We start from the raw sequence: 25,529 nt of genomic DNA, 5'->3' as shown, positions 1-25,529 counted from the left end.
AGAGATATGACCATGATAATATGCTCACAGCTGGGTTGGGAGGTGAAAGCTAGTTGTCAAGTTTACATCTGCCGTTAAGCAGTACAAATTGTTAGATAAATGAATGATTTTATAAGTTTGAAAAACCAACTGATTCTGTCAGGAAGAAAGTTACTGAAGATACAAGGAATCAATAGCATCCAATGGAAATCTAGAAAATGATAGCCTGCTTTTGTCAAACATTTTACATTTTTCCCATAAATAAAGACTATTTATATTGATTCTTAGGTTTGGAGGGTAGTGGAGCAGATAGGAGGTAATTAAAAGCATAAATCTCAGGAGCTTGGGAAGGTAATTCTCTGCTTTGCAGGCAGAGCTGACAAAATGATGAACATTTTTTGCTTCAACATGACAGAAATATAGTGTGGTTACGAGGAGAAGGAACATACCAAGCTAAAATTTTCTTCAATAACTGCTGTTTAAGAACGCTCTTTAAAAAAAATCTAGTCAGCTTTTTTAAAGCACATAGTAGTTACTTATTAAATTATTTTAAAACTGCCTTGAAAGTAGTACTGTCATATTACCAAAATGTTTATCTTTCTCAGAACTACCTTATTTTAAATGGGCATTTGATAATTTAGGACTGATTTTAAATTCATCACTGAAAGAAAGTGAAGACTAGGATAAAGTGAAGTTTTTAAAAAGCAAGCATTTTGACTTCTAGAGACTCACCAGATCCTATATTTAATTAATGGGAAAATTGTGCAACACAAAATTCAATCATTTGGGGCTTTTCTTAAAACATATAGGTGCCTTACCTATGATTCACCATTAATGCTGCAAGCTTTGGTGCATTTCTATTAAATGTTGGTTTGCCAATCAAACATTAATGACACCTTTTAAATAATACTATAGGTCTTCTTTTTTTTTCCCTATGTAAATGCCTGTATTAGTAACTCTTAGACAAAAGTAAAAGATTCCTGAAAGGATTTTCAAGTCATTTCATTGGTGACTTTTTTTTTTGCTTTTTAGGGCCACAGTAGTGGCATGTGGAGGTTTCCAGGCTAGGGGTCAAGTTGGAGCCACAGTCACTGCAATGCAGGATCCAAGCCAAGTCTGAGACCTACACCACAGCTCATGGCAACGCTGGATCCTTAACCTACCGAGCGAGGCCAGGGATCGAACCTGCAACTTCATGGTTCCTAGTTGGGTTCATTTCTGCTGCACCACGAGGGGAATTCCTTGTTGGTGATTTTTGTCATCTGAGAATTGTCTTGCCCACTTTGTGAGTTGGGGAAGATTGTTGAAGGCTTGTGTATTTTTCTTGTTTGTTTGGTATGGATTTCTTTAGTTAAGATTGGTTGTGGAGTCCTTAACCATAAGATAATGTTTCACTCAATTTTTGTGGTTTGGGATTCTTCAGCTAAACATTTAGCAACCTACAACTACAAATCAGGTAGAATTTCTAGGCTGAAAACCTGTAGGTTTCCTAAATGATTAGTTGCTGGTTTAAGGTATATATTCAGGCTTTATTTAGTACATGATTGGTTTCCCATAGCTTGTCTTTTATTTTGTATGCTTGAGTGGGCAATTGGCTGTAATTTTCACAAGTTTTGCAACCAGAAAAATAATATTACATATGTAAGACAAAAACACAACAAAACAAAAAAGCTGGATGCAACAAGAAGTAATTTTGCCTTCTCCATTGCTTCCGAGCAAGCTGCTGATTTAATACAGTTCAGAACATCCTGCAAAAGAGGGAATGTTTAGCTACTTTCATCTCTCAAGCAGCTCTTTGAATAAAGTGACAGCACTTGCCCTGGAGGCTGGAGAACTTTAGATATGGTGGGACATATCTAAAGGAGAGGGGGCAGGAGGACAGCATATGAAATATTGCTTTAGCCAGTTTCTAAGATTTCAAGCTAAAAACCTTTGATGGAAAAAAAAAATGGTATTGCTGATCAATATGAGTTCTTCAAGGAGAGTAAAGAAGATGTCAATTTAGCCAGAGATAGGAGAAGAGTGTCAAAATAGATCCTGCCTAGAAAGGAAGATTCAGGAAATGTAAGACAGGTTCTCGACCCTCATAGACCTGATTAGCTAGCTAGAGAAACAAAACTAAGACACTTAGAACCTGCTGAACTGTGTGATGTTAACTGTAGTGTAATATAAATTTAGGAAAGTAGACAGCGCCTGGGCTAGAATAATTAAAAGCAGAAAGCTAGCATTTCACAGATGCCTGTTCTCCTGCGAGGCTCTATATTAGATACTCTCCACTATATTATCTCTATACAGAAGTTCATGGAGGAAGTGAAATCTTGAAAGACTTGAGAGACGGTCCACATTTGAGGGGGAGAAAATTGAAGAATTATTTAATACTAGCGCTGAAACAAATACAGCTTCTTGAGGATGTGGTCTATGGATAGGCTGAAGGGTGTCTGTGAACCCCCTAAAATAGTGCAAAATTGTATCTGTCTACATACTTGAAACCATGATCCCTTGGGGGGATGGTTAAGGTGATTGACTCTTCCATTTCCACAGACTGAAATGTTCCACAGCTTCATTTGGCCACATGTTCCAGGATTTAATCATTTTTAGTGTTTCATCATATCTAAATCTTTATAAAAAGAGAAAAAGAAACCTTAGTCTTTTTTCCCCTCCCTTTAGTTCTGTCTTCCAGGACACATGAAAAACAAATACTGTATTCACTACTCAGAAAACAGATCTGGTGAATAAGAACTGCCAAGAATTCTTCACTCTGTTTAGATTCTGACTTTTAGGGGCTGAGAATATGATTCAACCTTTATTAATTTGCGTTTCCTTCAGACAGAAGTGTATTTCAGATCCCAACTGTGGCATACCTAACATTTCTGACACCGAGAGCCAATCAATTTTAACATTCCCTCTATAGGACAAAGTCATTTTCGGAAATAATTGGGAAATTACATGAATAATAAGAAAAGCCAGGAAAGAAACAAACTCAGAGACTTTTTTTTTTTTGCTTTTCAGGGCTACACAGAGGCATATGGAAGCTCCAAGGCTAGGGGGTCAAATCAGAGCTGTAGCTGCCAGCCTATATACCATAGCCACAGCAACGCAGGATCCGAGCCTGTCTGCGACCTACACCACAGTTCATGGCAATGCCAGATCCCCAACCCACTGAGCAAGGCCAGAGATTGAATCTGAATCCTCATGGATACTAGCTGGGTTCATAACCCACTGAGCCACACCGGGAACTCCCTTAGAAACTTTATTAAAGTTTCAATATATTACTATACCACTAATGGTACAGTACAAAAAAGGCAAAATGTAAAGAATTGCTCCTTTTTATTGCAATAATGTATTTTTAAATGAGAAAAAGCATAAAGCTATGTATCATTCTGTCACAGTAATGAATAATCACCTTACAGTAGCAAAGAAGTAAATTTTAATAAAATCAAAATTATATGAAAGGCACAATTTATGTACCTACTAAATTGCACTACTGATATTTTCTTCTTCATTCCTTAATTTAACAGCACATAACTTAAAAAGAAGCATACATTTTAATTTTTTTGGCCACACCTGTGGTGTACAGATGTTCCCAGGCCAGGGATCAAACTTGAGCCACAGCAGTGACAATGCTGGATCCTTAACCACTAGGCTACCAGGGAACCCCCATAACTTTTAATTTTAAAGCTAATCAAAGTCAGTAATATCTGTCATGTATAAGCTAAAATTTCTGTTTACCAGATAAGAATAATACATCTCAACACTATCTCACTCAAAGTTTAAACACAAATAAAAATTCTAGGAGTTTCCGTCGTGGCACAGTGGCTAACAAATCCGACTAGGAACCATGAGGTTGCAGGTTCGATCCCTGGCCTTGCTCCGTGGGTTAAGGATTTTTCATTGCCGTGAGCTGTGGTGTAGGTCGCAGACACGGCTCGGATCCCGAGTTGCTGTGGCTCTGGTGTAGGCTGGTGGCTACAGCTCCGATTAGGCGCCTAGCCTGGGAACCTCCATATGCCTTGGGAACAGCCCTAGAAAAGGCAAAATAAATAAATAAATAAATAAAAATTCTAATTAGTCATGTAAAATGAGAATCAAAAGTATTTCAAGTTCTGTTTTCTTTCTCTTTACAATTACTATCAGTTTCATTGTTTATTTCAAATCAACTATTGAAATGCTAGAATGTGAGTGGCACAGGGTTTGCAGACTCAGACTGCATCTGAAAGGAACTTAAGTGATTCTTAACCTTGAGGAATTTACTATCAAAATGAGTCGGTGGAACTCCAACATCAAATGCTTTCACTGACATGTGGAATCTGAAAAAAGGACAGACGGAATTTCTTTGCAGAACAGATGCTGACTCACAGACATTGAAAAACTTATGGTCTCTGGAGGAGACAGTTTGGGGGGTGGGGGGATGTGCTTGGGCTGTGGGATGGAAATCCTATGAAATCAGATTGTTATGATCATTATACAGCTACAGATGTGATAAATTCATTTGAGTAATAAAAAAAAACGAAAAAAAAATGAGTCGGTGGAGCAGAGTCATTGTGAATTGGGAGTTTGATGGTATAACTACAAGTTCTTGTATTAACTTCCATGTAGCTATTTAAAAGATAAGTAATAAAATATGCAGATTTTAAGTTTACATATATATTATTAAAATTCAACTGTAATTACAACAATTGCTTAAAACTTAGACTCACAAAATTTTTTCAGGGAGAGGTATTTTATTATTGTGTTTAGAATTGTCAGCATGTAATGATAATAAAAAGCAGAACTATTTTTAGTCAGTTGTATTATTTTTAAACTATCTACAGATAATGCAGCCCCTTATCTCCTGGACTGAAGTGGACATCTGCCTCCCACCACTCCCCCGCCCCCGCCCCATATATCACGGACGTTTGTTATTCCATTGATAGGAATTCTAGTTCTACTTTATATACATGTTACATTTGGCATGGAGATAAGTAGTGCTGACTTATAATCACCAAATAGTTTTCTTTTTATCTTTAATAATGCCCACTGAATGTTCTCTGAAATGTAGGTTTCATTATCTCCGACCTGTGAGCTTCAGGTGACTACCTGGTTTTTGCTCTGGCAAGAAATAACATCCTGTATTATTACTTGAGAGACACCTAGAGGGCCTTTTTATGTGATGATTTACTGGTTCATGCCTTGAATTTTTGGCCTTTTCTTATATCATTTGAGAGGAATGGAAAAGAGTAGATTCATTAAAGGGACACTTAGGTTATTTGTTATAGTTTTGTAATTTAAATTGTGTAGGCCAACAAAATGCCCTATATGCACTTTTAAACTAAAAATACCAGCAATCTCTTTTTAAGATTTAATTTATACATTTACACAGATGGTCATAGAAGGGGGTATTCATTAACATCTGTAAGTGTGGGGAAAATGGTGGATGTCTATATTTGTAAAATGCCAGAATAGAACTACTGAATTTGCAGATGTAGATTAAAAAATACAAAATTTGAATATCTGAAAGACATTCTCTTCAAGCTAGTTTTCTAAAGATCTAGACATTGAGTAATTGTCTTTTGCATAAATTTCCATTTTTATAATTGTAGTAAATTCTTGTTAATTTGGATGACATTAATGAGGGATTTGTGATAATTCAGGTATGGGCTGAATTATACTTTTGTTTGGTCTAAATTCTTTTTTCAAAGACAATGCACATGAGTGCTGCAAAGGAGGCAGAAGCACCAAGATTTCAAATACCAACAGAACCAACTTTTCCAAGCTCCTGTAAGCACTTTAAGGGCACTCATTAAAATAGAAGCAATGATATATTTTAAAATAATTTTCGTATATTTTAACATATCACCTAGAATCTCTGGTAGCTAACAACATTTCTTCAAAAATGGTCTACTTTTTCAAATTTTTTTTTTTTTTTTTTACCATTTCATTTTGGCCATTACCCAAATTAGTCCACATTGTTGAGGTTTTTCTGAAATTATTTAGTAACATCTAGTACTATTCTCTTTTTTTAAGCAAATGATATTTTTCTGACTTGGTTAGCATTTTCCCAGAAAATCTTTTGATTCAAATGTTTTAACTTACATGATATCTAGGTTTTATATTTCAGGCCAAACAAGCATTGTTTTGAGAGATGATTTTATCCAATTTAGTTATTTGATCAAATTGACTGAAGGATACATAAATCCCTGATTTTGTGTTCTGACCTGGGGCTGTCTTGACAGACAAGTGAATGAGCTACTGTGTGTAAGAATTGTTGCTCCAATAACTGAGCAATTGGTCTGTTAGGAATCTATTCATTTCATATTGAGAGGGATCAAGTGGCCGGACCCCAAAGGTCATAGCAACTGGTCTTCTTCAGTAGACCTTCGTCAGTCCACTGCTTCTAATCAGAGGCTAAGGTCAGTCAGGAATTTGCAGGAAGTAGGAGTTACTTATTGGGTTATGGCCACTCTTGATACCAAAATCTTCACTCTCTTTGTCACTTAGCATCCTCAAAATTCATGTTTCTAACCAGTATAAAGGTTCTTGTCATTCGCCTCATTGTTTGCCTAGGTTCAGCCTCAATGGCTTTCTTTTATTTCAGTAAATCTACAAAGCTACTTCTCCCCCTCTCCCTTTTGTTCTGGTCTTTACTCCTCAGTCAGTTCTCACCTTCTATGTCTCTTCCTCACAGGAGCTTGTCCAGACTCCTTAGTATAAACTAGCCCCACTCTCAATAATGAATTTTATAATACCCAGTAATTTTCCTCCATGAAAGTATCAGTTTGTAAAGATACTTCATTTAGGTAACTATTCATTTCATATGTTTCAAATACAAACGCGCACACACACACACACACACAATTGTTGGCTCCAAAAGAACAAGGATTGCATATTCATTACTCCCTGCCCCCATTGCCTAGCACATTTATTCATTGAATGACTAAAATGGTCCTGAAGAGGACTTTTTTAATCTTTAATTTATGCCACCCAAAGATTGGTTTTGAATTACTGAATCCATTCTCCGCAATGAATACTATACCTTATATGACCTTAAAGGTCATCTCCCCAAACATTTTTTCACCTTCAGTTCATTCTCTCTAAGGGAATGAAGATCATCTTTTATTTGATTGGCTAAGGGAGTCTATTCTGTTTGGGATCTTCCCCAGTAAAGGCTGTTTGGACCCTGGGCTTAGGATTTGCTTCAATGGTGCTGAATCTTGGGTTCAAGTCCAGGGTCTTCTATTTCTGGTAATGTGATATTAGACAGTTAACTTTTCAGAGTCTCTGCATATTTGGATTAATAATACCTGCCTCACATGCTTTATAAGGATTAAAGCAGATGCAGTCTGTAATGTATTTAGCGCAGTCTGTAATGTATTTAGCACAGTCTATGATATACAGCAAACAATAAATGGTAACTCTTCATCACTATTTTTATTATTGAATTCAGAGTAATTTTTAACCTGACATTATGTTTACAATCTTTCTGGTTGCTGTGTTCTCTCTGTAGTTGTGTGTTCCTCAGCTCTTTGAAGTGATGGTGAAGTGCTATAATTTTCCTCGGAAGAGTAGGTATAAATAGGTCCCTTATCTCCATGACACGACTATCACTAAACTTTCTGTCCAATATTATGAAATGTTCTTCTAGGACACAAAGACCTCCTGCGTTATTTTCTGATTATTTTATGGGTTTTTTTGATATTATAAAAAAGTATGTTAGCATTTAAGATGTTGTTATACTTCAGTGAAACTATGGTTTTTCCTTGTTAATTGTGTATGTATTTTTAATTATTTTTCCTTTGGAATTTTCACTTGTCTTGACCCCTATTTTCTTGCTGTCTTGTATATCCAGCTTTTCTGGTGGCCTCTTTTCTGTATCCTGTGCTGATTTCTCTTCCTCATTTTACCTTTTGAATTTAGCAGCTTCCCAAGATTCTTTCCTCAAAATAAGTTTTTCTTCTCTCTGTTCTTAATTCATCAGGAATCTTATCCATCCCCAGGGTTTCATCTCTCATCTTATCATGTGGTTCCAAAATAGATGTCTCCAGCCTCAGCCTCTTTTCTCAGCTATCACTTGTATTTCCAGTTGTTTGTTGGACTTCTCCACTGTGGATCCCATGAGCAGCCTAAATAGATGCCCAAACTGATTTCTCGTTTTCCCCTACAGAATTTCCTCACCCCATCACAACTGCATTTTTTGTTAATCATTTTACCATTGTCCCTGTTATTAGGGCCTGAAACTTCTCAAAGACACTCTAATTATTTTTTTCTCCTACCCCTGCTTTAATTCTGTTGTCAAATAATAAAGACTCTTTCTCCAATCACTTATTCATCCATGTTATCAGTATTTATCAAATGTCCAGATGTTCCAGGCAGTGTGCTAAGTCTAAGAGGTATAGTGAAGAGCAAAAATCTTGTAGGTACAGGTCTTAATGAATGTTATTGTCTAGTAGTGAAATACATGCATTAATTGAGTTATTATGAAAATTAATAATTTTTAAATCGTTAGAAGTGCTATAAAGACAAGAATCCAAAAAGTTAGGATGTGACTTAGTCTGGGGGATCATGGAAGACTTCTTAAGGATGTAATGTTTGGGCTGTGTTCTAAAAGATGGATAGGACTTAACTAGGAAAAGGGAAAAGAGAGTATTTTAGGCATGTGCAAAAGGCTTATACTCTAGCTACACCCTCTTTTAAATTTGAAAAAAGGAAAAAAGAGCCTGCTATCAAATGAAACTAGAGGTAGGTAGAGAGTAGGACATATAGGCCTTGAACATGATGATTTTAGGACATATCGGTTTTGAACAATGAAGATGTCAAGAATTTAAGCAGAGCAATGGTGATGTTTAGATTTGCATTTTTAAAATATCACTTTGGCTGCTGTGTGGAGAACAGATTAAAAGATAGCAAGAAGGGACCCTTCGTGTGATCACTAAAGAGGCTGTAGTTCAGGTGAAAAATGATGGCAGTTTGGACCAAGGTGGTTATGGTTGAGATACAAAGAACTGACTTGATTAGAGAAATATTTAGGAGGTAAAATCTATAGGACTTAGTAATTGAATGTGGGGATGGAGGTAGAGTGTGACAGTGAGAATGATCCCTGGATTTGGCTCTTACAATAGATGTAGGGTGATGCTATTAGCAGAAAAGGAATGCTAGAATAAGGACTAGGTAATTTTGGAAATAAAGACAGGTGGTACCAGGAGTTTGGTTTTGAACTTAACATTGAAGGTTCTTTGAGATATCCAAATGGATATTATGAATCTGGAGCTCAGAAGAGAGATCTGGACTAGAGAGGTAGAAATCAGGAAATTATTGGTGTAGAGATGACCAGAAAGTTGTTTGGGTAAAACTGAACAGGGAGTAGACTGAAAGGTTTGGAGTAAGACAGGAAGGCTTAAAACAGAACTTTGGGATGTATCAACAATACAGTGACTGGGCAGGAGAAGATGAGCCTGCAAATGGTTCTGAAATGCAGGTGGAGGAATACCAGCCTGGGAAAGAACCTGGGAAAAAAGTGTCTTCCAGTAGAAGCAAGAGATCAGCAGGGTCAGACACCCCTGTCTGGTCAAGCAAGATAAGGAATAAAAGATATTCTTGGTTTTAGGAGTTAGGGCATTGGTGTCTTGGTGATGTCTGTTTCAGTGAATTGGGGTGGCCCATATTATAGAAGAAAAAAGGAGCTGTGCATACAATTCATTGAACAGATTAGTCTGTGCAAGGAAGCTGAAAGAGTGAAAAGCTAGGGTTGAATGTAGGTTGAGGGATAGTCTATTTTGGGTTGGCAAGATCAGCTCTTGTTTAAACACCAATGATAAGGATTTGTTTTGGGAAGGGGGAGTTTTGTATAAATGTTAAAGTAGAGAAGAAATCATAGGCACAGGGGAAAACCAAAAAGAACAGAATCTTTAGAGAGCAACTTGCCTTAATAAGAGGAATAGCTCTTCTTCTTTAGAAGCTCTGGCTTTTGGTTTTTAGAGTCCCCCTAAAATTTGAAATCTGTGTATTTAAGAGCCCCAATACTCCTTAATTTGCTATGGCAAGAACCTTCTAGTTACTCTACTGTCTTTTCTTTCCTTTTAGTAGGTCTTAGCTGGATCAGATTATGCTAGAAAAGAAAGCCCTCAGTGGCTTCTCATTACCTACCTAATTAAGTATGCTATTTGTCAACTACCTTCTTACTCCTAGTATTTAAGCCCTAAATAGACACTTGCCTTTCTAATCTTTTCTTCCATTCCTACTCCACACATGCCCACATTTCACTCAAACTGGTTTATTCACATTTTTCTAAACAAAAATTGGTTTTTCCAAATTTTTTTTCTGGTAGTCTTCTCATTGGGAATATATATCTCTTGTCTTTGAAATTACTGAAGCACTTACCTCAAGGCCCTCTTTTTTCCCAAAATTTCATACCATTTTATTAAGCCCAGGGCAGGGGTATATGCATGTTTTTTTGCCTGATTCCCAGAAATATGTTTAGAAAAATATATAACAGTAATATATCCATAATCACAAATTATGGTGTGGAAACTAATCAGAAAATTTTTTTAAATGTCTGTGTTAATTCAATTAAAGTACTTTTGAAATCATTTCTGGTTGTAAGAAGAAAAAAATAATCTTTTGAAGCCATTTTTGCATCATGAGTGACAGTACAGCTTTGAAAAAAACCTATATATCCATCAATAAGGTACTGTTAAAATAAACTATGGTTCATTCATATACTGGAATAAATATACACACCCATTTTAAAAATTAAAAAACTTTCTAATTACTTTAAAAAAAAAAACCTCTAAGATCTATTGCTAAATAGAAAAGGAAAAGCACAGAATGACATATGAGGTATGTAGGCATTTGTCTAAAAATATAAGAAAGGAAAAATACATGCCTGGTAGGCATGTAAATTAGCTCCAGCAGGATTCACAAAAAGTGACAACAACTAGTTGCTAAGTCTGAGAGGTAGATTATTCACTGTGTATGCTCTTTTGTTTTATACTTTTCAACTATATGATTATATTACATTTAAAAGAAACAAAAGTAATAGCTAATTGGATAAAAACAAAATTCTATAGAGATCATGGTTGATTCAAATTCAAAGATTGCAGCTATTCCAAATATTAGAACTATTGGTTAAGAAAATCATTCTTTTATCACCTTTCTGATCCTTTCATGGAAGTTGATTTTGAACCCTTTTCATCTCTTAGCTGGATGGTTGTAATAGCCTCCTTTTCTACTTTGCCTTACCCTCAAACCCTGACCATACACACATAGCGTGCTTTCCACACGGTAACCCGAGTGATCATCTTCTAAAAAGAAGTCAAACAGGGTTGCTCCTCTGTTCAAAACACAGCTGGGATTTCCCATCTACTCAGAATAAAAGTCAAAATCCTTAGAATAGCCATTTGCAGTTCCCTGGACCCGAAATGTTCTTCTCCCAGGTATTCACCTGGTTAACTCCACCACTTCATTCAGGTCTCTGTGCAAATGCCCCCTCAACAGAAACTTTCCTTGATACCTAAAATGACACCCACCCCATCATTGTCTGTCCTCCTTACTTTTCTTTAGTTGTTAATAGCACCACCTAACATATTCACAAATGTATCACTGTTTAACACTTACTACTATAAAATATATATAAATTTACATTTCATTGTCTATGCCTCCATACTAGAATATACATTTCACTAGACCTGCATCTCTCAACACTTGCAATGATGCCTGGACATAATAGATATTCAGTAAATGTTTGCTGAATGAACAAATGGACTCCCAGCATTAAATTGCTGCTTTAGAAGATTTTTCTTACTCTATCCCATATATATTATATTCAATTCAAAACTTTTTTGAGTCTATACTTTGTAATAGGTGCTACAGAAGATTGAAAGATGAGTAAAATAGAGTGTACATTGATCTTGTCATATATGAACAGCCTTTGTTGTGGCTCTTATGGGTGAGTAGAACTTTTCAACAATTTTACATGGAATCAGAAACTGAAAGTCCACTTAACATTCACTGATTATATTGAAATATTATAGTATTTATGAGTGAATAAAATTATGGGCATTTTTATTTTAGTTTTTTCCCTCAGGCCAATTTCTTACATGTGAGGAGGGTACACCAGATTAATCTGGTATAGAAACTTCTGGTTTGATCTGTTTTTTTTTTTTTCTTTTTAAGCTTTTTAGGGCCGCACCCACAGCATATGAAAGTTCCCAGGCTAGGGGTTGAATCAGAGCTGCAGCTGCCAGCCTACATCACAGCCACAGCCACGCAGGATCCAAGCTGCATCTGTGCCCTACACCACAGCTCACAGCAATGCCACATCCCGACCCACTGAAGCGAGGCCAGGGATCTAACCCTCATCCTCATGGATACTAGTCAGATTCATTTCCGCTGCACCACAAAAGGAACTCCCTAATCTGGTACTTTAATATAAAGATAGCATCAGTGTAACTCAGGATGGCCGAGTGACTATTTAAGATGTGGTTTCATTATTTTCTCTTACTTATATTTGTATGTTTTGAAAGGGTATGGTATTAATCTTCACATTTACATATTTCACTTAATTTTGAATTATAAGATGTCTTCTATGCTTTAAAGACTGGTTTAGTGCTTTGGGGTATGAGTTTTACAAAAAACCTGTTTTTGTAAAAGAGGTTTTCGAATGAGGAATGATAAATAAATAATATTAAACATATGTAAAATATTACTAAAGCCATTTTTCAGCCAATATTCTGAGCATTGCACTTTCAAAGTTACTCTGCCATGTTTGTCTGTAGTAAGGATCTTATATATCAAATAGGAGACACAATGCAAATTCTAATTTTAGATTTATTTTGTACCACTTATATAAATGTCTTTAATATGGAAATGGAAATAAAAGTAATACCTTCTAGACTGATTAAAAATGAATGTGTGGAAGCCTGGAAGCCTAATTTAAAAGACCGTCAGAAGACTTGAATTAGTTAGCTGTAGAGTCACAGCTTTAAAGCACAGACTTGAATTATATTGCATTACTTATCACAGAGTAACAAAAATCACTCTTATAAAGCACACAATGGCAATCCATTTCTCCACTGACAGATAGCACCCCCAAACATGTTAGCACCTTGGGATGTAACTGTGAAATCACTATAAACTCTGTATTTCAAGGTAGTGGAGAATTATTAACTACAATGTCCTAGTTTAATATAAAATTTGAAATTAATTTGAGAGAGATGGATAATTTTGAATACTATGGGGAAAATTTTAAAATAAATGGCTCGAGAATATAAAGTAATTAACGAATTCTTAATGTTTTGTAACATATCATAAAAATAAAATGACATCCATGTGTTTCATAAAAATTCTTAGATTTAAGCATTCCAACAGATTAGGTTCCATATGCACAATTCTTTGAGAAAAGTAGATATTTTCATAAGTTTTAAATGTTCCCATTATTTCAGATCCAAGATCATGTTAATGTACAGAGCACTATTTTTCCCATTTTGAGCATAATAACTTAGAAAATATTTTCATCAAGTACATTCTTTGTGGAGTCCGTGATATGCTCCCCCTACAATCTGGAAGAGAAGTTAAGGGCGTATCTTGCTAGGGTTCATTTACTTCATCTTGCCTCCGTTAAACTCTTTTGCTCACAATTTATCATAAAATTGGCTCAGTTACTGACCTCCAGCCCAGAAGATAAAGTAAATATACTTTTCAAAAGTTGTCCTATAGGAGTTCCCATCGTGGCTCAGTGGTTAATGAATCTGACTAGGAACGATGAGGTTGAGGGTTCGATCCCTGGCCTTGCTCAGTGGGTTAAGGATCCCATGTTGCTGTGGCTCTGGCGTAGGCTGTGGCTACAGCTCCGATTCAACCCCTGGCCTGGGAATCTCTATATGCCTCAGGAGCTGCCCAAGCAATGGAAAAAAAAAAAAAAAAGTTGTAGTATAATATGAAAGGGAGAAGTAAGCAATCTTATTTTCTTTGTTTTGGGGTGGGGGGCTGCTCCCTCAGGCATATGGAGATTCCTAGGCTAGGGGTCCAATTGGAGCTGTGGCTGCCCTCCTATACCACAACCACAGCAACGCTGGATCCAGCCACATCTGCGACCTACACCATAGCTCATGGCAAAGCCAGAGCCTTAACCTACTGAGTGAGGCCGGGGATCAAACCCACAACCTATGGTTCCACTGCACCATAACGGGAACTCCAGCAGTCTTATTTTCTTAGGGTAAGCATCTTAGATATTTTTTGCTGAATTCTTAACTAAATTGTGATGATGTTAAAGAAACCGTGACATTAAATGACTCATTTTATTATCCATTATCTATTTTGGAAAAAATTCACATAAACCTACTTCCATTTGGTTGATGGGGGAAAAATCTTTTTCAAAATACAGTCGCTGTAATTTACAGTATTTGTGAATAGAACTAAAAATTAATTTTCTGGGATGAACTTTACCTTGACACATATATATGACTAATTTGTTTTTAAAAGGAGATAATTTTTAATTATGGCCTAATTTGGAAAAAAGGAGATAAAAGGAGGAGAGGCGCAGAATTCAACAAATTAAAGAATTTGGGGCCTAGATTGCAATGGATATAATTAAACTCAAATAACCGTCTCTCTTATACTGCATTCTAGGGTATAGTTGGATATCCAGAGAAAGAACCTTAGATTTCTGGAAATCATCTAAAGTTAAGAATCCACCCTCACATAATTGAAATATAGAACGCACTGGGAAAATGAAAGTTTTGTTCACTTGCAACTCTATAAGATACAATTTTATTAAAGAATAAAAGCACTTTTTTAAAAAAAGGCAATTTTTGCAGTTATTCGAGATGATTTTTAACTCAAACTGCCATGTTTTTCTAATCCATTATGTAAATTCTGTCATAGTTGTTAGGTCCATTTATAGCTTCTGCATGTTTCAGTGTGTAAAGTAATTCCACAATGAATCACACACCAGAAGCATGGACATCAAGACTCTCAGCTGACTAATAGGCTACATTTAAAAAAATTACAGAATTTCCTGGCAGCTTAGCTGTTAAGAATCTGGTATTGTCACTGCTGTGGGTGTGGGTTGGATCCCTGTCCCAGGAAGTTCTGCCTGCTGAGGGTGTGGCCAAAACAAAAACAAAAAAAGATAAATTACCTTGAAGCCCACCAAAGACCTTTGCATTGTTAAGAAATGTCTTAATTTGCCGGCATGGAAGTTTTTTTGATAACATGAATAGACATGTAATACTCATGTATTCAAATAGTGATATTTAAAGCAGCCACAATGCAAGAACTCTACTTCTGTTTCATGATATTTGAGAAAGTCTGAATTAGGCCCTAAGAGAATTAGCAATCTAATTTTCTTCCTAGAGTCACTGCATTCCTCTATAGTAATATATAAAAACGTGGAGTTGATGGGTTTTATACACATGTGTTGCAAAGCAAGTAAATATGAAATGCCATAGTCAGAACAATAGCCTGGAAGGAGTCCAGAGGGCACCATTCACATTAAACTCTACATGTACAGTGCCTCACCCCAGACAGTTGTGCAGAGTGGCACCCTGGACAGGCCATAGTAACCTGGAGTGTTTCACTTAGCTATAAAGTAGAAATTAGCAAAGACATTGTGTCTTGTTAAGCTAAAAAATCTCCTAATGGTTATAATTTTGTCTGGACTTTGTTTTCAACAGATGCCAGTAGATGAGGATTGAACGAAGTGAATATCAAAGCCAGTAGTATGTCATTACTGATATTGCAGGACTTAATATTGCAAATATCAGCAGAAAGACTTATCTTTGGATTAAGTAAGCCTTTCTCTTGGGTGCCTCTTATGTTTCCTATGTTGTAGCTTTGCCTCTGAGAGTGTGTGATCTTATTAATGTAACAAGCCATGCAAAAAATGTTTTAATAGTTAAATGTAATCTTATGTTAAAGTGAAGAGTCAAGTAATTATTTAGCTATTACTCAGTAATCTCTAGTTTGTTTCCAGTATGTTTAATGATGGTATTTCAAGTGCCATGATTTTATATCAAATTATTAAATCTTCTAAGTAAATAATTTAGTTGTCCTTCAAATATAGGATTAGTTTGAAGCAAAGGATAAAATCTGTGGTGCAAAGCAATGGCTAACTTATAAGCATCTATATAAAATATGTCCACAAGTAGAACATTTGGTTTTTAGAGCACTTGCAGAGCACTGTGATATGTTTTCTGTTTTACATGGGATAATAATTTTTGAGGTAGCACAATGTGGCAGCCTTTCTCTATTGTTCCTTTTATATGTCTGCGTTCTGTGATACCAAAAAGCAGATGTGCCCAGGAAACACTGCATAATTCACAGCATCTCACTGCCCTAGCACATGTTGGCCCCTCTACAGGGAACGCCTCCCCCTCCACACTGCCACCTCAGACCCCTGCCTGCAGAGCAGGGCTCAGCTCCGGCCCTTTTCCATGAAGCTTCCAGGATCCCCATCCAATCCAAAGAGACTGATGTCTTCCCTGGCTCCCTTACTTCTTTGTTGCTGTTTACCTTCAGTTTTACAATTCCACTGTCTGCTTTGGGGTTATAGGTATTGGTATGTATGTCTTTTCCTCCAACCACCATTCTTGTGAGTAGGGGGTCTTTGTTTTTAATCTTTCACAGTGTCTAGCACATGGCAGGTGCTAAATAATTCTTTGTGGAGCAAATAATCAGGTTTCCCCCTCGTTAGTTTAACCTGTTTTCCTGGTAGTTCCTTTGACGTTGGTCTATTTGGCATTTTAGTATATAGAGTTTTTCTGAAAATTAGGTGACCTCTGCTATTGCCTATCTAACACATGTTAACACATTGAAATCTAAGGCCTCAGGAAAAAAAAAAAAAAAGCCAGTAGTTTTAATGATACACTTTCTATGATTAAGGGAACAGTTCTAATTACTTTTTAAGATGCAAAAGATTGGGTCTATCAGTAAGTAAATAGTTGAGCCTTTTTCTCTCGTGACATTACCCTTTCCCAGACACTTGCCAGTTTACATTTGGAATATTCTTTCTATATGAAGTGAATACAGTTTAATATCTTGTTTCAAGATCTTATCCACCTTTCTCAAGTCCAAAATAGAAATAAGGTTTAAAAAAAAAGAAACAGAAATGGGAGGTCAGTAAGTTGTAGAATTTCTCATTATTGCATCTTCATTTGTAAAGCAATACATCATCTCATTACTTATCTTTTTTCTTTTTTTTGTCTTTTGTCTTTTTAGGGTCACACCCTCGGCATGTGGAGGTTCCCAGGCTAGGGGTCTAATCGGAGCTACAGCCGCTGGCCGACACCATAACCACAGCAATGCCAGATCCGAGCCGCATCTGTGACCTACACCACAGCTCGGGGCAACACCAGATCCTTAACCCACTGAGCGAGGCCAGGGATCAACCCCGCAACCTCATGGTTCTTAGTCGGATTCATTTCCACTGTGCCACGATGGGAACTCCCTCGTTACTTACCTTTCTTATTTGGACCCCGTAGGGTCCTGAGAAATGTAGAGGACTTTGTAAAGTGAAGGGCTTTATTAGTAACCAAGATGGAAATGAATGGAGGAAAAAATTCCTGATGTCATTTCCTGTCAAAACTATTCTTCTGGCAGTGTGTGGTTAGGTAGCTACTGGAGCGACCTCTGAAAGAGCCTAGGTACTGATGAATTCCTATGTGGAAGTCAGTATAGTAGCTTGGGCAACCCTCTAATTCTGGCAATTATTGGCAAGGAATTTCTTCGATCACTGCCAATTGGGTGTATAGCAGCACTGTAGCAGCACTTTGCATGGGGCAGGGGTGAGGGTCAGAAAGCAAGCCACTAGGTAGACAAATAGGTGTCTGCTGGTTAGTCACTGAGATATAAAGTAAGTCTATTTGGTTAGCCAGTTCTCTCAGACGTGATCCCAGAGCCATCGCTGATCAGGCTTGATTGCATTGCTTGGTTCCTGAGTTTTCTGGCTCCTTTCCTTGTTTCTTTCATTCCTCAGTTAAGGAAATTCCCAGATAGTGAAGTCAGGTTAATCGTGTTACTGTTTAACAGTGTCTCAGTTTCACTTGAAGATTTGCCCAGGATTTAGAAGCTGTTGACACCTCAGTTCAGTACTGAGGTTAGCAAAGTGCTACTACCAAGAATACCACAGGGGAATTGGAAAGATGCCAAATGTGAGTGAGTGGTGTCTGCCACTGTCTTGACTCCAGATCTTTCCCAAACAGCAATTAGTAGAAGCTAAGAAGCCTTGTTTCGCTTTTCTCCATTCCCCAGAAATCAAAAGGAAAGTGAACCACGGCTCCTGAGAGTTCTTTCCATCTTGGCATCCAGTGAGGTGTCACTTAGCTGCCTCTTTATCCCAGGTGCTAGTCGATGCTATAAACTTTCTGCAGTGACACCAGGAAATAGTAATGAGGAAATGACACTCTGCCTGTCTTGTGCTAGGAGGTTTTATTTAGAGAACTATATGTTTCTTTAGCCAAAGGGCGCTAGAGTAACATCTTATTATTTAATGTACTTGAAAAGATGAATTATTGGAAGTCTTCTGCTATCTTGTAGAAATTGTTCACTACCTAAAAAGTGGGCCTTTCTGAACTATTCAACAGAAGGGTCAGGGCTAATGTACTATGCTAGTACATGCCCCATGGATTAAGCAGATATTCCCTACTCATAGGAACTTCTGTTAAAACATAATCCTTCACTGAGTCATTAAAAGCGGTGTGCTTTCTTTATGTGTAATTTTTTACTTCTAAAAAAATTATGTTAACTTCGTGAGAGTAGTATACGTTCCATGTGCATTAAAAAGCGGTACACCTGTAAGCATTTCAGATCCGCAAAATGGCTTCTACACCTACCTGTGTGACTTTCGATAGGTTAACTTCTCATGCGCAATTCTCTCTTTGTAAAATGCTGATGAATAATTATACCCACCTCACAAGGTACTATGAAGATTACATGAGGAGTTCCCGTCGTGGTGCAGTGGTTAACGAATCCGACTAGGAACTATGAGGTTGCGGGTTCGATCCCTGCCCTTGCTCAGTGGGTTAAGGATTCGGCGTTGCCGTGAGCTGTGATGTAGGTCACAGACGCGGCTCGGATCCTGCGTTGCTGTGGCTCTGGCATAGGCTGGCGGCTACAGCTATGATTCGACCCCTAGCCCGGGAACCTCCATATGCCGTGGGAGCGGCCCAAGAAATGGCAAAAAGACAAAAAAAAATAAATAAATAAATAAAAAAAAAGATTACATGAGTGTGGAGTTCCTGTTGTGGCTTAGCAGAAACAAATCCAACTAGTATCCAGTTTGATGAGGGTTCAATCCCTGGCCTCATTCAATGGGTTAAGGATCCTGTGCAGCCATGAGCTGTGGTGTGGGTCACAGACGCAGCTCAGATTCTGCATTGCTGTGGCTATGGTGTAGGCCGGCAGCCATAGCTTGGATGTGACCCTTAGCCTGGGAACTTTCATGTGCCACACCTGTGGCCCTAAAAAGAAAAAAAAAAAAAAAAAAGATTACATGAGTGAATACATGTAATACAGTTAGAACTATTCTTGACAGAGGCTCAATAATATTAGCTATTATTATTATTATTTCATGTTATCAATTTTTTAATTTTTATTTGTATATTTTCCTAATATGTATCTACCCAACTATATATGCTGAATTTAACCATTTTCTGGTGGTAATAAGATTTAAAGTAATGGTATACTTTTCTCCTCCCTTGGATTGTTTCTTTTTTTTTCCCACTTGGCAGAGAACAGCATGAGAAGGCTTTGAGCAAACCAACCAAGAGCAATAATAAGTCAATGATGGCCTGAAATGATATTTATGAAAAGATATTCAGGAAGTTAGGGACTATGTATAGTCAATGTAAGTCTACTGGCCTTAAGTGATTGGGGTTATGTGCTAGGAAAATCATTTATGTCTTTAATGAAATATGTAATTAAAGCCTGACTCCTTCTGTCCATTGTGTGTCTACACACACACACACACACACACACATACACACATGCGCGCACACACACATACACACACACACCACCTGTATTCCCCTTGCTGAGGAAAATGGATGAGAACATTAGTATAATCATCTTCAAACACATACAGGTATATAAGGGAAACATATAAAAAGTTATTATTTTAGAAATCTTCTAACGGAACTCATTTTATATGACAAGTTTATCATCCTATAACTAAGCTAATATTCCATATCGTATGTGGCTTAGTTTTTTTTTGTTTACCAAGTGCATGTTTATATTTTCAAGGTCTATTCAAAATGAAATCAAAGCAAATATACTTAGATTCTTTTGTTAATATGTGCATTGTACTAGATGCCAAAAAATAAAATTCTTCTTCTTTAGGCAAAGGGGAACTTTCCAAATGTCAGCAACTTGATGAATTTTTTCTTGTTTTGCTGTCGTTTGTCTTTGTCTCTTGAAGATTTTTAATGTTTACTTGCCTTGCTCGCTTTTCTTTCTTTTGATCTAGTATTGGAGTCACAGTTTCACCTGTGCTTTGTGTATAAGTGAATAAAACACTAACTGCTTTGACTTCAGAATCACATCTGAGATCAGAAACAAGAATTGTCCCTACCTCCTTTGTGGCTTATGTTATCTATTCTTAGCAGTGGGATCATCAAGATGACACATGAAGCATGTGTAGATGACTCCAAAATATAGGGCCATTTCAACTCACTAGCAGGTTGCTTCATCGCATCAGTTGCTCTCAGAGCAGAGTCAAGAGGAACGTAGATGCAGGGAAGACAGATTTGTAGCTGAAGGGGATGGAATGGTTGTAGAAGGTCATGCCTGGGTAGGGCATCCAAAACGCTCATTACCAGCCGGACATTGGAAAGTCACCCGGTGGGCAGTGGTGGGAGGGTGCTAATGACAGAGTTCACCTTGTCCCAATTTTACCCTAACTCTGTTGTCCTCTCATATAATGTCTGGTTTTGGAAGACCCAGGTCCTCTGTGTTGTATAGAAGGTTTCTATATGCAAAAATCTCTTAAGATACTGGTCTACTATTCATTAAATGCCAAAAACATAGTTGAGTGCTGAGCTGTAAATGTCTGTGATGCCTATGACTGAATGTTTTGTTTTTTTTTTTCCTGCATGATCATCCATTGTGGTGTTTGTAAGTAGCCAAAAAATGAGCCTGATTTGTTCTCCTTTGTAGAGCCAGGCCGAGGCCCACTACAAAGGAAGTAAACATGCCAAGAAGGTCAAAGCACTAGAGGCAACGAAAAATAAACCCAAAATGGTTTCTTCCAAGGACAGCGCAAAGGCTAATCCCAGCTGCTCCATCACTCCAATCACAGGCAACAACTCTGACAAATCAGGTCAATGACACTTTTTGTTCTTTACATTCTTTGTGTTCCTCCTGGTTCTCTGCCCCCACCCCATTCTCCTCCCCTTCACTGTTGCATGTTACTCTCCATGATTGTTATTATAATATTAATATGTTTCCTTCACAGGAAGGATTATATGTTTGCACAGAATCTAAGCATTTGATACGTTACCATTCCATGTTGTTAAATATATACACTTAAGTATATATATGTATGTGTAAATCTCTAAGTGTTTATGCATGAAAATAAGTAGAGGCTTCTTGGTCACATTGTGTTTAGATGAAAATCAAAACATGGGTCTAAATGCTGAGTTTATTATTCCTCTCTATTCATTTTATGATTGGTTTTTGCTATGGACTTTTTCAGTGAAGAAACTCTTAAACTTGTTTATTAACAGACTTTTTCTATTTTTTTTTTTTACCCAAGGAACGAGGAGTAGAAGGGCAAAAAGTTAAAGGTTTCTAGACAGTGGCATTATTAAGTGAATCTAGAAAAGTGTTCAATAATAAAAGATTTTCATTTTTTTAATGTCTCCGTAGAGTTCCCCTCGGAGTTACAAATGAGCTCGAAGATTTTAAAGAAACTTTTCACAGTTATAAATTGGCTAACAGAAGGACTTTATATAACTGTAAATGGGCTACTAGTGGACATGCCTCTTAAAGAGTCTCTAATTCATAGTCCCAGTGAATCAGCAGATTTTCTGAGGAGGTTCAAACAGAATGGTTCAGAGAGAAGAGAAAAAAAAAATATTTTTCTAGCATTATACCATGAAATTGGGTGTTTAATAGGCTTTCACACATTCACATCTGCCCCTCAGGGCCCAAGAAGAATAAGTCATCTTGTTGCAGTGACTAACTGAGGAACAAAGTCTCCTAAAGGAGATGAAGAGAATACATCCTTTTCTCTCATGCTTGGCTCTCTCTTTAGGGACCTTTCTGTTGTTGGAAACACACAGACATGGATTTCTCTTCTACTCTCCATCCAAATCATTTTAGGGTTTGGGGAGGAAACTTAACATACTTTCCTAAATGCCCAGGGCCTTTGGAGAAGAATAATCCATTTTTTAGTGGAAGGCTCAGAAAAGTCTGGTCGGACAAAGAGACCATGTAGGAAAGAACCATTATTGATTTGGTCCCATAGACGCTGGTTCCCAAAGATTTGCAGCCTGGAATGCATGAACTAACCTAAATTTGGTGATGAAGACTTTTGTTCTTTGTGCAAGAGCATCACTAAATCATGTTATCTGATGAACAGATAATAAATAATGAATTATTACATCACACTTTTCCCCTTCTAAAGAACAAATCCTTTTTGTGTATATTATCAAATTAATATTTAACCCACATTTATCAGATATTAGGGTCAGATAATACCTCCAGTTTATAAAACAGCAAACCCAGGGGAGGCCCACATTAAGGCTATTATTTGCTAAAATTGCTTATCCAGGACAGGATCCGTCTTCTCCTGACTTCCTGCCTGGTTTCATTTTCTGCAGGATATTGTTGGGCCTCTATGAAATAATACTCTATCAAAGGTTATTACCTGAATTATGCTTACCCACAGAAGCACTTATAAGCAAAATGATAAAAACAGTGGAGGTTAGTGTCACTCCATTCTTTCAGCTTATTTTGTGTCTTGAGTTAATAGCATAGTTGGAAGAAACTGTAAACATTCCTACATTGCCACTGCATGAGATCAGTGTCCCCCTTAAGTTATTATTATTTTGGAATTGGGTTTGCTCTAAACATAATAGTAAAATTAATAAGCAGAGAATAAAGTGTTAACAATGGAATAGGGAAGGATTAATGAAAGAATAGAAGATATGTAAAGGGAGAAAGAAAGGTGTAGAAGGAAAGTAAAGGAAGATAAAAAAGTCAATGATTGGGGGGAGAGACTCAAGGAAAGAGCAATAAAGAAATAGAAAATCCAAATAAAGGGGCTAGGTCACCACCACAAAGTGCCTTAAACCCTCAAGGTGCCCAATGAGCATGTTAAAATAAAGACTGATGATTCAAGATGTTTATCCTGATTCTCAAATATTAGCAAAGGCTCAGGCTCAGGTGAAAGAGACTTTCTAAGCAGTTGTGTTTGCCCAGCAAGCAACAGGAACACACTGGGTTCAAGTACAGCAATGAGGAAAAAGAAGTGAGATCTAGAATCAGCCTAAAATTTGAGAATGGGAAGAGAGGAAGACAAATCTCAACCACAGAATCTCTTTTCCAGTAGCTCTGTGGTGGTCTTTAACCCTGCATCCTCTGCTTCCTCTGCTACTTTCCTACCCACCCCTCAAGGTACGTGTGGTCTAACACTGTTGACTTCACTTACCATGTCACGGTCCAGAAACTACGGAAACTACCTGTATTGGGGGGTTACCTTGTTTGCCATGTTTCCTTACTCAAAATCTGTATATATTATTTGGCAATTCTTTGGATATGTCATTCAAATTACTTTTTTGTTTCCCCATATTTTAAGTAAATATTAATACTAATGATATATTTAACGTATCCTATTACAGCTATAAAAGCAGTACCAAAGTTTTTCGAAAATGGCACTATTTAAAAATAAAGTGGGTTGTATTTGCTAAATATGCATATATTTGGTCACCTTCAACTGACCATTGGCTTCTAAGCAAGAAGTCACACATGTGTTTTATAGAATTTTCAAGTTAGAAAATTAGAAGCTTTGCCCACATGGGAAGTCTGGTCTAAATAATGTAACCTATTATCAACCAACCACTGATTTCTAAATCCTTAAAAAATTCCACAGAGTGGGATGACTTTGTCAGAGTCATAAAATTTGGGGGGTAACTGGTTTCGATTTAGTTAAAACCTATCTTAAAGTAATATAAGACACAAAAGCCAGTCCTTCATAACAAGTCTAGGTGGGATATAGAGGGGAAGGGAGGGAAGAGGAATGCTGACTGTGGTTCTTAATTAACCTAAGTGTCTTATTTCAGACAACACAGCCTCTCAGGAGTCAGCTGAAAGTTAGAGTAACAGTCACAGTGAAAAGTCACATTTCACTGGCTGAAATACCCTGGCATTAGTCTTTTTCTTCTGAATGAAGAGTTCCTATCAAGGGGGCTTAAGCAGTATCTACCATAATTCTGAGGTAGTTGAGTAAAAAGTGACTCGTTAGCAACTTTTTGTCCCAGCTACTGGATTTCAAAATCCAGGCATTCACATCATCCATAGGATTGACTAATTTAGTTTCCATTCTCATAGTTTAGCATCAGTAACTTAAAATTATTGTTCAATGAGGGCAAATCCTGAGGAAGAGGAAATAGCCAGATGTTAAGGGAGGGAGCTTCTGGCAGTGCAGCATCCTGGGATTCACTGAACATCAGTCAAGGAGAAGTGTGATTTCAGAGTATCTAACAAGGAGCATGCAACCCGCAGATGACCTCACTTTGTTCCTTGAGAGCACAGATTATTTATTCCAAGAAGTGGCCTAATGACCTTCCAAGAACTAGAAAAGCCTTCTTGCCTGCCATTTTGGCAGTTAGAGCAACCATTTTTTTTGTTTGTTTGTTTGCTTGTTTGTTTGTTTGTTTGTTTAATGATGTGTTTGGAGACATAATTTGGATCCTGTTGTACCTGGACCTATGCATTACAAAGAAGTTGATTATAATGGAGCTATCAGATCTAAAACGTTCAGGGTATGATGTCAAGCTTTGTCTTTTTTTCCCTCAAGTCAGTAAACAAAATGAGTTGAAACTATAATGCAGAAATTCCATTTATTATCAGAAGGTCTGACCACGTGATTGAAAAAAAAAAATTACATGTTTCATTTCAGGTAGTTAAGTAGGAAAGGCTGTCCCATTCACTTTTTAGAAGTTGGAGTAGATTAAATGTAAAACCCAAAGAAATAGCTTTCTGGTCTCCAAGGATCTATACCAAATTTTAATAATGCATCAGTGGGAGTTCAAAACATGGTGACAGGGAGAAGAACTGTGCTCTGGGGGAATTGGGGTCAAGGCACAGCAAGCATTAGGCAGCTTCAGGAAGATAGCTGGAACATATTGGTCAGGCCTCTAGTCAAATTTCTCCCTGGAGTTCAAGTGTCATAACGCCATATGACAGTACATTTCCCTGTGATAATATGCCCCATATATCAAATCAATTGCTCTTTGTGACAGCATTTAACCACTCATAACATGTCCAAAAAGAACAGAGCCTTTGAAAAACCTAATTTCTTAAGAATAATAGAATATTTTGATAATCAACCTAATGATAAAATTGTGATAGATGACCTA

At 37.1% G+C, this 25,529-nt stretch overlaps 1 protein-coding gene across 19 annotated transcripts in view; it reads left to right on the top strand.

Annotated features, from left to right (window-relative positions):
• Nucleotides 1-25,529, top strand: part of ZNF385B (zinc finger protein 385B) — a 332,296-nt gene that overhangs the window by 264,038 nt on the left and 42,729 nt on the right. For all 19 annotated transcript variants that reach the window (XR_014829856.1, XR_014829851.1, XR_014829853.1 and 16 more), the window contains one exon: nucleotides 21,103-21,265. Coding sequence is in view for 13 of the 19 variants with exons in the window: in XM_085000007.1 (XP_084856133.1) it covers nucleotides 21,103-21,265 (163 nt within the window). In the remaining 6 variants the exon portion in view is untranslated. The remainder of the gene's footprint in view (nucleotides 1-21,102; nucleotides 21,266-25,529) is intronic.

The sequence above is a fragment of the Sus scrofa genome, chromosome 15 (assembly GCF_054392235.1).
Source record: "Sus scrofa isolate SSC_HxYL_T2T_F1_AM1 chromosome 15, Sscrofa_HxYL_maternal_Yorkshire_Landrace_v2.0, whole genome shotgun sequence".
NCBI lineage: Eukaryota > Metazoa > Chordata > Mammalia > Artiodactyla > Suidae > Sus > Sus scrofa.
This window is presented reverse-complemented; position numbering and strand designations above follow the sequence as displayed.